Genomic DNA, 12,581 nt, shown 5'->3' on the forward strand with positions numbered 1-12,581 from the left:
CCCTGACAGAATTCAGCAGAGGGCCCACAGAGCTCCCTTTAGCCACTCCGGAAGCTGCTGCCTTGCTTGGTGATTACTGCACACGCTCAAATAAAACATCAGAGTGGTAAGAATGTGGGACTCACTCACTCACTGCTACCAAAGAGAACAGTTGATGCACGTAACATAGATGTCTATAAAGTGAAGCTCGATAAACACTCATAGGAGATAGGAGCAGAAGGTCATGCCTGAGTATGGGAGTACCACCTGGATCACTGTGTGGGGCGCAGCAAAGGTTCACTGGGCTGAATGATGGAAGTTGTCCCACAAGAAGAGATTGAACAGACTATTGGAATTCTCTACCCCGGGGGGCTGCGTGTATTCAAACGATGAGTGTACGCGAGTCAGGGTGGACAGACTTTGGGGGGGACTAAGGGAATTGGGGATAATGCGGGAAGGTGTAGCTGGGTAGATGATCTTACTGAACAGTAGTTCAAGGGGCTGAACGGCCTCCTTCAGCCCTTATTTCTTATATTCTACACAGGGTGAAGTGCCAAGATGTTGGCAGAGACTGATGTGGAGCACAAACACCGGCATAGACCGTCTGGGACGAATGGCCTGCCTGTGTGCTCTAACTCTGTGTCATTGTGCTTGGCAGTACCTTGTTACAAAAGCATGAGGATCTCATTTCTCCCTCTTGCTTCCTGGTGCACAGACCTGATTTTGCTGCCGCCTGGATGAATCTCGGGATTGTCCAGAACAGTTTGAGGAAATTTGATGAGGCAGAAAGGAGTTACTGGACAGCAATAAAATACAGAAAAAAGTATCCAGACTGCTACTACAATTTAGGCCGTCTGGTAGGTCTGCATGAAGCCTGGTGTCAGTCTGAATGAATTTGAAAATTGTAAAACGCCCTTATGTTTGCTGGAAATGCGGGGAGGGGGCACGGTGGCGGGGTGGTTAGCACTGCTGCCTCGTGGCGTTGAGGACCCAGGTTCGATCCCGTGTCCGTGAGGAGTCTGCATATTCTCCCCGTGTTTGCGTGGGTTCCGCCCCCACAACCCAAAGATGTGCGGGTTAGGTGGATTGGCCACGCTAAATTGCCCCTTAATTGGAAAAAAATGAATTGGGTACTCTGAATTTACAAACAAATGTTTGCTGGAAATGGAAACTGAAATTATTCACACGGGAGAGAAGTTCTTTGCCTGTGGGGAGTCATTAATACAACAAGCAAAATACTGCAGATGCTGGAAATGTGAAACACAGAAAGAGGCCACTATTTTCCGCCCCTCTCCACTGCGTGTTTTCCAGTGGCGGAAGCGGCTCCTTGTTGGCGACTGCTGGAGCTTCCAGTCCCGCTGAGGTCCGCGACGTTTTGTATGGTTCACCCGCCCAGCTGCCGGGGGTCACCTTTGGCAGGACTGAAAGATCCCGCTGCCGGGAAAGGCTGGGAAATCTCGCTCACGAAATGCTAGAAATACTCAGCAGTTCAGGGAATATCTGTGGGGAGAGAAATCAGGTTAAAACCTGCAACATGTACCCTGTTTTTTCCTTCAAGGTTCTGCCTGGCATGCTGAACATTTCCTGTCCATAAATATAAGATGGTCGCTCGAGAATCCAGTGGAAAATGTGGGAGAGGGTAGAGTGGTGACAATGTGATACTCACAGTCACAGGGTGTGGTTAAGGCAAATAGACAAGCGGCTTTAAGGGGAAGCTAGATAAACACAGGGCTGAGAAAGTGACAGAAGGACAGATTGATAAGCTGCGATGAAGTAGGGTGGGGGAGGTTTGTGTGGAGCATAAACGCCACAGAGAGCAAATGGCCTGTTTCTGCGCTGTGAAATTCAGTGTGGAGAAGGTGCGACTTGGCCACACATGGGGCAGATGGTGCCCAGGGTCGGGTAGTCATGTTGTCTGGACGTTCTGAACCGAGTTCCGAAGTAGGGCAGTTGCTTTGGGAGTCTGGCGTCAGGCAGAACGACATGTCCCGCCCGGCAGAGCTGGTTTGTGTGATCAGGTTAACTTGGGAGAGGACTCTGCTGTTGAACTGTCTAGAGATAATACTCCAGTGGTGAAACATTACACGACCATGGACTTTAGGCAAATATCAGATTATGAGGTGACTATATTTGCCGCCATTTCTTGTCAACTCTTTTCTTTCAGTATGCAGACCTGCACCGTACGGTAGATGCTCTCAATGCTTGGCGGAATGCGACCCTTCTCAAACCCAGCCACAGCCTGGCTTGGAATAATTTGATCATATTGCTTGATAACACAGGTAACAGTCCATTTTTAATACTTATTCATTACAAACACCTCTCCCAGGCTAATCGGAAAGGAAGAATTTGCATTTATATAGCACCGTTTACAATGATAGTATGCAATGCAGTTTGTACAATGCAAGCAAAACATTTGATTATAAAATGTACATTTTTTTGGTACATTCTGATGCCAATGAATCACACGACACAGAAGAAGGCCCATTATGCCTGTGCTCGCTCTTTGAAAGAACTATTTAATTTGTCCCAAACCATCCGCTCTTTCCCCACAGACCTGCAATTTTTCCGTTTCAACTATTTAGCCAATTCTCTTTTTTACAAATAAATTTGAAGTACCCAATTAGTTTTTTTCCAATTATGGGGCAATTTACAGACATAGAATCCCTACAGTGCAGAAGGCGGCCATTCGACCCATTGAGTCTTCACCGACCCTCCGAAAGAGCCCCACCCTATCCCCATAACCCAGTAACCCCACCTAACTTTTTGGACACTAAGGGGTAATTTAGCATGGCCAATCCACCTAACTGGCACATGTTTGGACTGTGGGAGGAAACCGGAGCGCCCGGAGGAAACCCATGCAGACACAGGGAGAAAGTGAAAACGCGACACAGACAGTCACCCGAGGCTGGAATTGAACCCGATCCCTGGCGCTGTGGGGCAGCAGTGCTAACCACTGTGCTACAATTCACCTGCCCTACACATCTTTGGGTTGTGGGGGTGAGACCCACGTAGACACAGGGAGAACGTGTAAACTTCACACGGACAGTGATCCGGGCCCGAGATCGAACCCGGGTCCTCAGCACCGTGAGGCAGCGGTGCTAACCACTGTGCCATCGTGCCCCTTACCCAATTCCCTTTTGAAAGTTATTTTTTCGTCCTCCCCGTGTCTGCGTGGGTTTCCTCCGGGTGCTCCGGTTTCCTCCCACAGTCCAACAATGTGCAGGTTAGATGGATTGGCCATGATAAATTGCCCTTGGTGTCCAAAATGGTTAGGTGGGGTTACTGGGTTTTTTTTTTAATATATATTTATCCAAATTTTTCAACAACTTTTCAACAAACGAAAAGAAAGAAACAAGAAAACAACAATCAGAAATTGTACATTGGATTTCCCCCATGTACAATAACCCCCCATATAACATTTAAAAGCCCAAATAGGGAGAAAAAAAACACCTTCACCCAAACGCCACCCCAAGAGAAAGGGGTTACTGGGTTATAGGGATAGGGTGGAAGTGTGGGGTTCAGTAAGTCGCTCTTTCCGAGGGCCGGTGCAGACTCGACGGGCCGAATGGCCTCCTTCTGCACTGTAAATTCTATGATCTATGAAACTGCTTCCACTGCCCAGATCTCAATAACTCACTGCGTAAAAACATTCCTCATCTCAGCTCTGGATTTTTAAAATAGTTACTGTAATTCTGTGTCCTTTGGAAACGTTTTTTTCCTGGTTTAGTCTATCGGGAGCTTTCAGGGGCTGTAAACTCCATATAGGTATGGGATAGAGTTTCTGTTTGGGCCACAGTCAGGAATCTGGGTCACAAATTGTTCCCATTTCGAGAAATGTTTTATTTCTCAAGTCGCATTTACATTTCTGCCAAATGCAAAAATCTGCCCGGAACCCACACAATTTAATTTAATGTTCAAGAGCGGTAGCTTTAAGTAGTTTGATTAATGCATCTGAAAATGGGTTTACTCACAATGAATAAGCTGTTGAATTTCAGTATCCTGGGAATAACCTGATTTGAGATGACCAAAGTGACTTGTAGAATATATGCAGAACGCATCTCCGGTTGGATTGGGATACAGTCGTGAGTTTAATAAAACATTAGCTCAGAATCTTTCCCAGGACGAAGTTCTGCCAAAAAATGACTGAGTGTCATTTCGGGCAGATAAACAGGTGAGAATCCCGCCAGCTACACCATTCCCATCGCAATTCACCCACACTTTGTCATTTTTTTGGAACTTGGGGATATTCTCACTGAAGTGTCTCACGTTTTTCTGCAGTGAGGAATTAAAAACACCGGCAAGACCAGCTCCTCAGAGATCAGGGCACCCTTCTTAACTTTGAGATCTGAGCACCCGTTAAGTTGAAGGCTCCCTCACACTCCCAACCCACGGACATTGCTGCCCCCCCCCCTTCAGGCCCCCCCCCCATTTCATGCACCCCCTTCACCACCGTCCCCTTTCATGGCCATGGTCCCCCTCCGGCCCCGTCCCTTGGAAGTGCCCCTTGGCAGGCTGGCAGTGCGGACCTGGTGCCTGGGCTGTGCCAGCCTAGTACCCTGATGCTGCCCTGCCCCGTCCCCGACCACCCGGGATCCCAATGGCCTCCAAGCCCCCCCCCCCCCCCCAGCATGGTCATCATATCCGGTTTCTGTTTATGGAAACCAGTACTGATTCCCGCTGGCCTCATGGTGCGCCGCTGAATCCCGGGAGACTACGGCTTCGTACAGGCTGAGCGTGTTCACATTTGTTGGAAGACTAATTTAAATATGCGAGGTCGAGTCACGTTCAGCGAGGGTGTGGACCAGATTGCGTCGAGCACCGCTGTTTAGGAGCATCGCGATCGGTTCGGCTCCCGACGCGAACCATGGTTAGGGACTCTCCCACTATTCTCCGGGAATAGCGTAAAGTGTGCCAGGTGCAACGTGTGGGGAGAACCTCACCTAATGTTCCGATTGGTTTGCTGTCAAAAAATCCAGTTTAAATTTTGAAAAAGCGATTAATTCACCCTGGGCACACTGAACATCGCAGGATTTGGATTTGTGCTGAATGTAATTGTCCTTAAAATTCCACAATCCTTTGTGGCGGTTATGCTAGTTTTTTGTGAGTTGCACTGAAAAAAAGCCGATGTAACCAAGCGGGTATCTACCCCAGTTACAACTGCTGTCAATGGCTGTGAGTTTGATATCTAAACCCGTGTTGTTTCAAAAACTAGGCAATTTAGCACAAGCTGAAGCAGTTGGAAAAGAAGCTCTGAAATTACTACCCAATGATCACACCATCATGTTTTCATTCGCAAATGTGCTCGGCAAATTGAAAAAGTACAAGGTGAGTTGCCACAAGTTGGAAACACCTCTCTCTCGTGGCTTCTTTCGTTTTACGTGGCTTTTATTGTGTACCAAGATGTGTTGGTCAATGTTTCATCACCTTTCAGTCGAGACAATATGTTTTAATCCTCGTTGAATCGTGGTGACTGGAGGGGGTTGGGGTGGGGGCCTAGTCTTGTGGCGCCGCTGCCTTTGAGAGGTTTCCTGCCCTGCCGATACAGTTCACACCGACTGATGAAGGTGATCCATCTGATAGTCTTGTCCCCGCTGAATAGGACGTTAAAGCCCAATTTTATGAGTTGCAAAGCATCTTTATGGAGGCTGTGGAGGTGCACAAGGAGGTTCCTGTAGCAGAGAGGGAACTATCTCTGATGGAAGCCTGCCTCCGCACGGTCGGGTTCCTGTTGCATGGCCTGTCATCCATCCTATGGGGGTTCGGGTGAAGATGAAGGGGAGCCGGTGAGGAACCTGGTCATGCCGCGTGTCTCTGGTGAGGTGGTGGAGAAATTCCCAGCCGAGTTTGAGAATTGGCTGCCGTGTTTCAGGAACTGCGATCTGGAGGCCGGGCAGCTCAAATTCGATGGAGCACATTTAATCCTTTCTCCGAGGCCTGGGGTTCGGTTGGCCTGCCCCCGCTGGAGCCTATGTAACAGTTGAGTCGGCATTTTGGAAGTAATGAGGTTCGTGTTCTGATTGATGGAATTCTTGGAAGGTCCCGGAGACTGCTCTCAGTCTCCGATCCTCCATTATCCTAAATGTCTACTTGCTCCATGCACCAGCGGAGTGGTCTTTATCCTGGTGACTGTCTCGTTCCTCAGTTGTTATCCTGAACTTTGCTGCCCGATAATCCTGTTGTCTGTCAATTTATCTGTTCGCAGGGAAGTAAATATTTTGGGTGTGATGTCCTGCACTGTGGGTTGTCCTGATTCAATAAGGTTTTATCATGTTAAGCTGAATGTTGATTTCTGGAATATTTTGCACACGCTCTTTATCCGAGTATATCCTTATGGGGAGAATGAGCAGAACTGGAGTTGGTCGATTCCTCCTCAGCCCTGGGGATCTTGGGATTTTGTTGTCTTCTTACGTCATTCTGTTTTGTAGCGATGGGCGGGATGTAGGTCTTTAATGTTGCCCGTCTCTTGTTTGGGAGCAGACAGGGTCCTGTATCCGTGGGAGGAACATGTTGGGGATTTTGCCACTGATTCATCGGGTCGTATTTGTTCCCAGCTATGCAATGACTATCGTTTTGTGCTGTAGCTGTTATACATTGATAAACCTATAGCTATCTTTCTACGTTTGTTTGATGCGGTAATTTGGAAAAACATAAATCCCAACAAATAGAAAAAGCACAAAAACGCAGACTTCAACCGATGGGAACAGCTGAAGGAGCCCATAGGCATGTTGTCACTTTGTTCTTGATGAATCATTTGATTTAGGGCCTCACCCTGCAGTTTGTCTTTTAAGTTAATAATAATGTTAAGATTTTACTTAAAAATATGTAAACTGTTAACTGCTTTTGTTTATACAGGAGTCTGAAAATCTGTTTCTGAAAGCACTTCACATTAATCCTACCATTGCAAGTTATCATGGAAATTTAGGTAGGTATCACTTTTAAGCAACTAAAGCCTTGTCTAACTAACACGCCTTACACTTTAATGAACAATAGCCAAACTATATAAAATGCGATTGCTATAATATATCAGATAAAGTAACGTTTAGAAGTACAAATTCAGTGATTGCTATAAGCAAATACATTTTCTAATTAAAATTTGACTCTACATCCAAAAAATAGTTGGTGCAAAACTAGGACTTTGCTGTTTCCTCTTAAGAACCAAACTGAGGCTACAATCCTAATTTGCAGCAAGGCCTGAAGACACGTAATCCCTGTGCGCACTGACCTACATTGTCTCCTGGCCCAACAATGTCCCAATGTTAAAATTCAATTAACTCACCTCTCCCAGTGGGTCGGCATGGTGGCACAGTGGTTAGCACTGCTGCCTCACGGCGCCGAGGTCCCAGGTTCGATCCCGGCCCCGGTCACTGTCCGTGTGGGGTTTGTACATTCTCCCCGTGTTTGCGTGGGTTTCACCCCCACAACCCAAAAAGATGTGCCGGGTAGGTGGATTGGCCACGCTAAATTGCCCCTTAATTGGAAAAAATATAATTGGGTACTCTGAATTTATTTTTAAAAACACACCCCTCCCTGTGTCAGTCACCTCCTCCAACCCCACAATCCTCTGAGACCTCTACCCTCCATTACTGGCCTCTTGTGCATCGCTGATTTTAATTGCTCCCCCATTAGTGACTGTGTTTTCAGCTGCCTGGGCCCCTGATCTGGAAACCTCCCTATAATCTCTCTATCCTCCAAAGATGCCCCTTAAAACCCATCTCACTGACCAAGTGTTTGGTAATCACCCCTGATGCCTCCTTGCGTGACTCATTGTCAAATCTTGTTCGATAATTCTCCTATGAAACAGTTTGGGGCGTTTTACTATGTTTTTTAAAAATAAATTTAGAGTACCCAATTTTTTTTTTCCAATTAAGGGGCAATTTAGCGTTGTCAATCAACTTGACCTGCACATCTTTTGGGTTGTGGGGGTGAAACCCACGCACACATGGGGAGAATGTGCAAACTCCACACGGACAGTGACCCAGGGCCGGGATTTGAACCCGGGTCCTCAGCGCCGTAGGCAGCAGTGCTAACCACTGCGCCGCATGCCGCACCCCGTTTTACTATGTTAAAGGCATTGTATAAATGCAAATCGGTGTGGTGCAATGAGAGAGAGATGTTAAGTGAAAACCATATTTTTGTTTAACACCTCACATTGCACAATAACACCTAATTTTATGGTTGCATTTATTACCAGTGCCGCAATTGTGCTGCTCGAGTGTTTCACTCTGTGATGTTATTTCGAGCAACAGAGTAGGTGGCGGCCAGAACCAAAGATGGTGTTGCTCATTTCATTATGGCTGCGTTTTAGGTACCGTCCTTTAGTTCCTCATTGAAAGGACGGCACGGTGGTTAGCATTGCTGTCTCACGGCGCTGAGGACCCAGGTTCAATCCTGGCCCCGGGTCACTGTCTGAGTGGAGTTTGCACATTCTCCTTGCGTCTGCGTGGGTCTCGCCCCCACAACCCAAAGATGTGCCACGCTAAATTGCCCCTTAATTGGTAAGAAAAGAATTGGGTACTCTGAATTCACAAAGAAAATAAATAATTCCTCGTTGAAGCAGATTGGCCGGGAACGCTCATCACTCATTGGGAGAGAGTCAGTTTTCCGGGTCGGGGCCCCAGCCGGACTTGGACTTGGGCAGTGAGTTTGGTCCGAGTGGGAGTCAAGCGGAGGACTTACAGAGGAGAGGTGTTGGGCGGGAGAGTTGGGGGGGTGGAAATCATGAAATGTCTTACGGAGCTTCCCTGTGCCTTCTACTGACGTCACCACGCACAATACATCCGAACTTCTGCACATGTGCACTAATGACGTCGCAGCGTCTGTGCGTGGTGACATCGTTGGTTCATGTGCAGAGGGATGCTGACAGGCTGGGCGTGGCGGACCTGCGGCATTGGATCGCCACGCATGTGGAGACCAATCCGCGTGTGCAGACGGCTGTCGGTGGCCACCCTGTGTTGACGTGAGAGACAGTGTACATTTAGATAGCACCTATAACATAGTGAAATATCCCAAGCTGCTTCACAAGGACTTTAGCAAAGACATCAGGAGGTTATCCTGTATATTCTAAAGATAACTTGATTATTGGACGGCCAAATGGCTTTTCCATTTTGTATAAAGGTCAAGTAATGTGACAGAGCATCCGTAGACCCATCAACATTAAACAGATATCGGTGGAGGTGCTAAATACACAATAAAGCTCACTCTGTATTTACCCCAGAGTGCACCTTAAGCACAATTCCTTACTGAATCATAGAATCATAAACACAAGAGGCCATTTGGCCTGTCATGCTTGTACTAGCTCTTTGAAAGAGCTTTCCAATTAACCTCACTTCCCCTTGCTCTCTTCCCTTAACCCTGCAGTTTGTTTTCCTTTTTTGACCATTTAATCCATTTTCTTTCGAAAGTTCCTATTGAATCTGCTTCCGCCGCCCTTTCAGGCAACACCTTCTGGATCACAACAACTCGCTGTGTGAGTGAAGCTCTCCTCATCAGCTACATTTTTTCCCCCAGTTCTGTAAAATTTGTCATCCTTGGCTAGCGACCCACCGAACAGAGAAACAAGATTCTCTTTGTTTATTCTATCAAAACTCCACGTAACTTTGAGCAATTCTATTAAATCTCCTCAGCACTCAGAACAAGCTCAGCTTCTGCACGCATTAGTAATCACGTACCCAGATACGTTTTAACCGTGTTTGGCTAATAGTTTGTCCTTCTTCCACAGCCGTGCTCTACCATCGCTGGGGGAGACTCAGTCTGGCCGGTGAACGGTACAAGCTCGCTCTGAAGCTCGACCCAGCCTCTCCGGGGATTGCGGAGAACTACAATTTGCTGAAGAAAAAACTTGAGCAAGTGAAGGAAGGCTGACGGCGCGGGAGAAAGTTAAAGGACTTAAAAGAGCTCGCTGTTGGAAAATGGCGAAGTGCAGCACTGGTGAATGGGACTCGCTCGTCAATCTCAGCACAAGGCAGTTGTCCCATTGTGTTTACGCTGTGACGCTGCTACTTAGTCCTGTTTCTCTGGGACCTCCCTTGCTAAATTGCCTCCTGAATGTGGAGAGTTGTCTCGGCTCTTGCAGCTATTTTCACAGACGTACCGGTTTGGGAAACCTGATCTGATTCAGCCCATTAACCAACTCGCCGTGTCTTGCAGCTGGGATGTCATTGTCAGAATCTGTTATAAATCCCTTGATCCAATATTGCAAGTTGCAGAGTGGCATGACACAGGAACAGGAGGAGGCCATTCAGCCTCTCGAACCTGTTCCGTCTTTCAACCATTTCATCATGGCTAATCTGTCTCTTAACCCCATCTACCGAGCTTGGTTCCGCAACCAGCACGGTAGCACAGTGGATAGCACAATTGCTTCACAGCTCCAGGGTCCCAGGTTTGATGCCCGGCTTGGGTCACTGTGAGGAGTCTGCACGTTCTCCCCGTGTGTGCGTGGGTTTCCTCCGGGTGCTCTGGTTTCCTCCCACAGTCCAAAGATGTGCAGGTTAGGTGGATTGGCCATGGTAAATTGCCCTTAGTGTTGGGTGGGGTTACTGGGTTGTGGGGATAGGGTGGAGGTGTTGACCTTGGGTAGGATGCTCTTTCCAAGAGCCGGTGCAGACTCGATGGGCCGAATGGCCTCCTTTTGCACTGTAAATTCTATGAACCCTCAAGCCCCTTACCCAACAAAAATCTTAACGATCTCAGCTTTGAAATTGGCAGCCTATTGGTTCGGGGGGGGGGGGGGTTCCAGATTTCCACTCCTCTGTGTGAAGAAGTGCTTCCTTACATAACCTTCTCCAGGGCAATCGGGGATGGGTAATAAATGCTAGCCTTGCCAGCGACGCCTACATCACATCAATTAATGTTTTTAAACCCCGAATAGTCTGGCTCGAATTGTTCTGGACTCTCCCCCACCCCACCCCCTCCACCAGAGGAAATAGTCTCTCTCTCTCTCTCCATCTCCCTCTCTCTCTCTTTCTACCTCTCTCTCGCTCTCTCCCTCTCTCTCTCTCTCCCTCTCCCTCTCCCTTGCTCTCTCTCCCCTCTCCCTCTCCCTCCCTCTCCCTCTCTCTCTCCCTCTCTCTCTCTCTCTCTGTCTCTCTCTCTCTATCTCTCTCTCCCTCTTCTCTCCCGCTCTCTCTCCCTCCCTCTCTGTCTCTCTTCCTCCCTCTGTGTGTCTCTCTCTCTCTCTCCCTCTCCCTCCCTCTCTTTCTCTCTCTCTCCCCCTCTCTGCTCTACAATTCCACAAACACCTCCATTAGATCTCCCCTTCATCTTCTAAACTGGAGGGAATATAAACCAATCCATGCAAACCTGCTCGTAATTTGATTGTTTTATCCTTTGGTGAATCTACACTGCGTCCCCTCCTGCAAGGCCAGTGCATCCTTTCTGAAAGGGTTCATTTAGCTCAGATGGCTGGACGGCTGGCTCGTGATGCGGAGCGATGGCGAGAGCGCGGGTTCGATTCCTGTCCCGGATGAGGTTATCCGTGAAGGTCCCGCCTTCTCAACCTTGCCCCTCACCTGATGTGTGGTGGCCCTCGGGTTAAATCACCACCGGTCAGCTGTCCCTCAAAAGGGGGTCCTCTGAGACTGTGGAGACACTTATTTACATTTATCCTTTCTGAGGTGCAGTGCCCAAAACTGCATGGAGTCCGACCAAAGCTTTACACAACAGTAGCATTGTATTCCTGACCACTTTACATTAGTGACCAATGTTCCTTTAGCCCCCATCAATTTCTTTTTGTATCTGTCCACAAGCTTTTGTGATTTCTACAGTCGGACCCCAAAATCTCTCTGCTCCTCCACAATTCCCAGATTCTCACCAACACTCCAATCTACCTTTCCTGGGGTCCGAATCGGATGGCGTTTGTGAGAGGTGGGAGTTGGGATCCAGCTGGCTCCTGATAAGTTTTCCGAGTTTGGAACCTGTTCCTTGTGGTCATTGGAGAGAGATGCGGAGAAGTCCCAGCACGGAGAGGTCCCAGCACGGAGAGGTCCCAGCACGATACCTCTGCGCCTGAAAGACACTGAGTGAAGACCTGTATTCTTTTCAATTTGCGGCAAAATATTTTGCATTGTTTATAAATGTGCCTTCATTGGGGTCACCTTGAGAATTCTCAAAATTAGGAACGAACATTTGAGCAAACTGAGTTTATATCGACACACAGATTGTCCAATGCGTACACGAATGGCATATTTTGAATTGTACATACTTGGAGGTGTAAAGCATTTATATTGCCATTAAAGACAAGCGATTATTATTATTAATATGCTTTTACATCAAACCTTTATTCTATTTTGTTACATTAAATGTTTATAATGTGACAGATTCTGAGAGTGATGACTGGGCATCAGGGGTTATGGGGAGAAGACAGGAGAATGGGGATGAGAAAATATCAGCCATGATTGAATGGCGGAGCAGACTCGATGGGCCGAGTGGCCTAATTCTGCTCCTATGTCTTACGGTGTCTACCTCACCCATGACTGAATGCAAATGCATCAATCTCCTGTGTTAAAATTCTAGAATTTATGGATGTGGACGTCGCTGGCTGGGTCAGCATTGTTGCCCATCCCTAATTGCCCTTGAGAAAGTCGTGTTGAGCTACCACCTTGACT

The 12,581-nt window shown here is 47.6% G+C and overlaps 1 protein-coding gene across 2 annotated transcripts in view; it reads left to right on the top strand.

Moving 5' to 3' along the window:
• The window catches only part of tmtc4 (transmembrane O-mannosyltransferase targeting cadherins 4), a 72,155-nt gene extending 59,922 nt beyond the window's left edge, over nucleotides 1–12,233 (top strand). For both annotated transcript variants that reach the window (XM_072476059.1, XM_072476060.1), the window contains exons 14-18: nucleotides 695–836; nucleotides 2,144–2,258; nucleotides 5,192–5,304; nucleotides 6,832–6,901; nucleotides 9,698–12,233. In XM_072476059.1, coding sequence (XP_072332160.1) covers nucleotides 695–836; nucleotides 2,144–2,258; nucleotides 5,192–5,304; nucleotides 6,832–6,901; nucleotides 9,698–9,840 — 583 coding nt within the window. In that variant the 3' untranslated portion in view covers nucleotides 9,841–12,233. The remainder of the gene's footprint in view (nucleotides 1–694; nucleotides 837–2,143; nucleotides 2,259–5,191; nucleotides 5,305–6,831; nucleotides 6,902–9,697) is intronic.
• Nucleotides 12,234–12,581: the final 348 nt, after the last annotated feature.

This window comes from Scyliorhinus torazame, chromosome 15, assembly GCF_047496885.1.
Source record: "Scyliorhinus torazame isolate Kashiwa2021f chromosome 15, sScyTor2.1, whole genome shotgun sequence".
Taxonomy (NCBI): domain Eukaryota; kingdom Metazoa; phylum Chordata; class Chondrichthyes; order Carcharhiniformes; family Scyliorhinidae; genus Scyliorhinus; species Scyliorhinus torazame.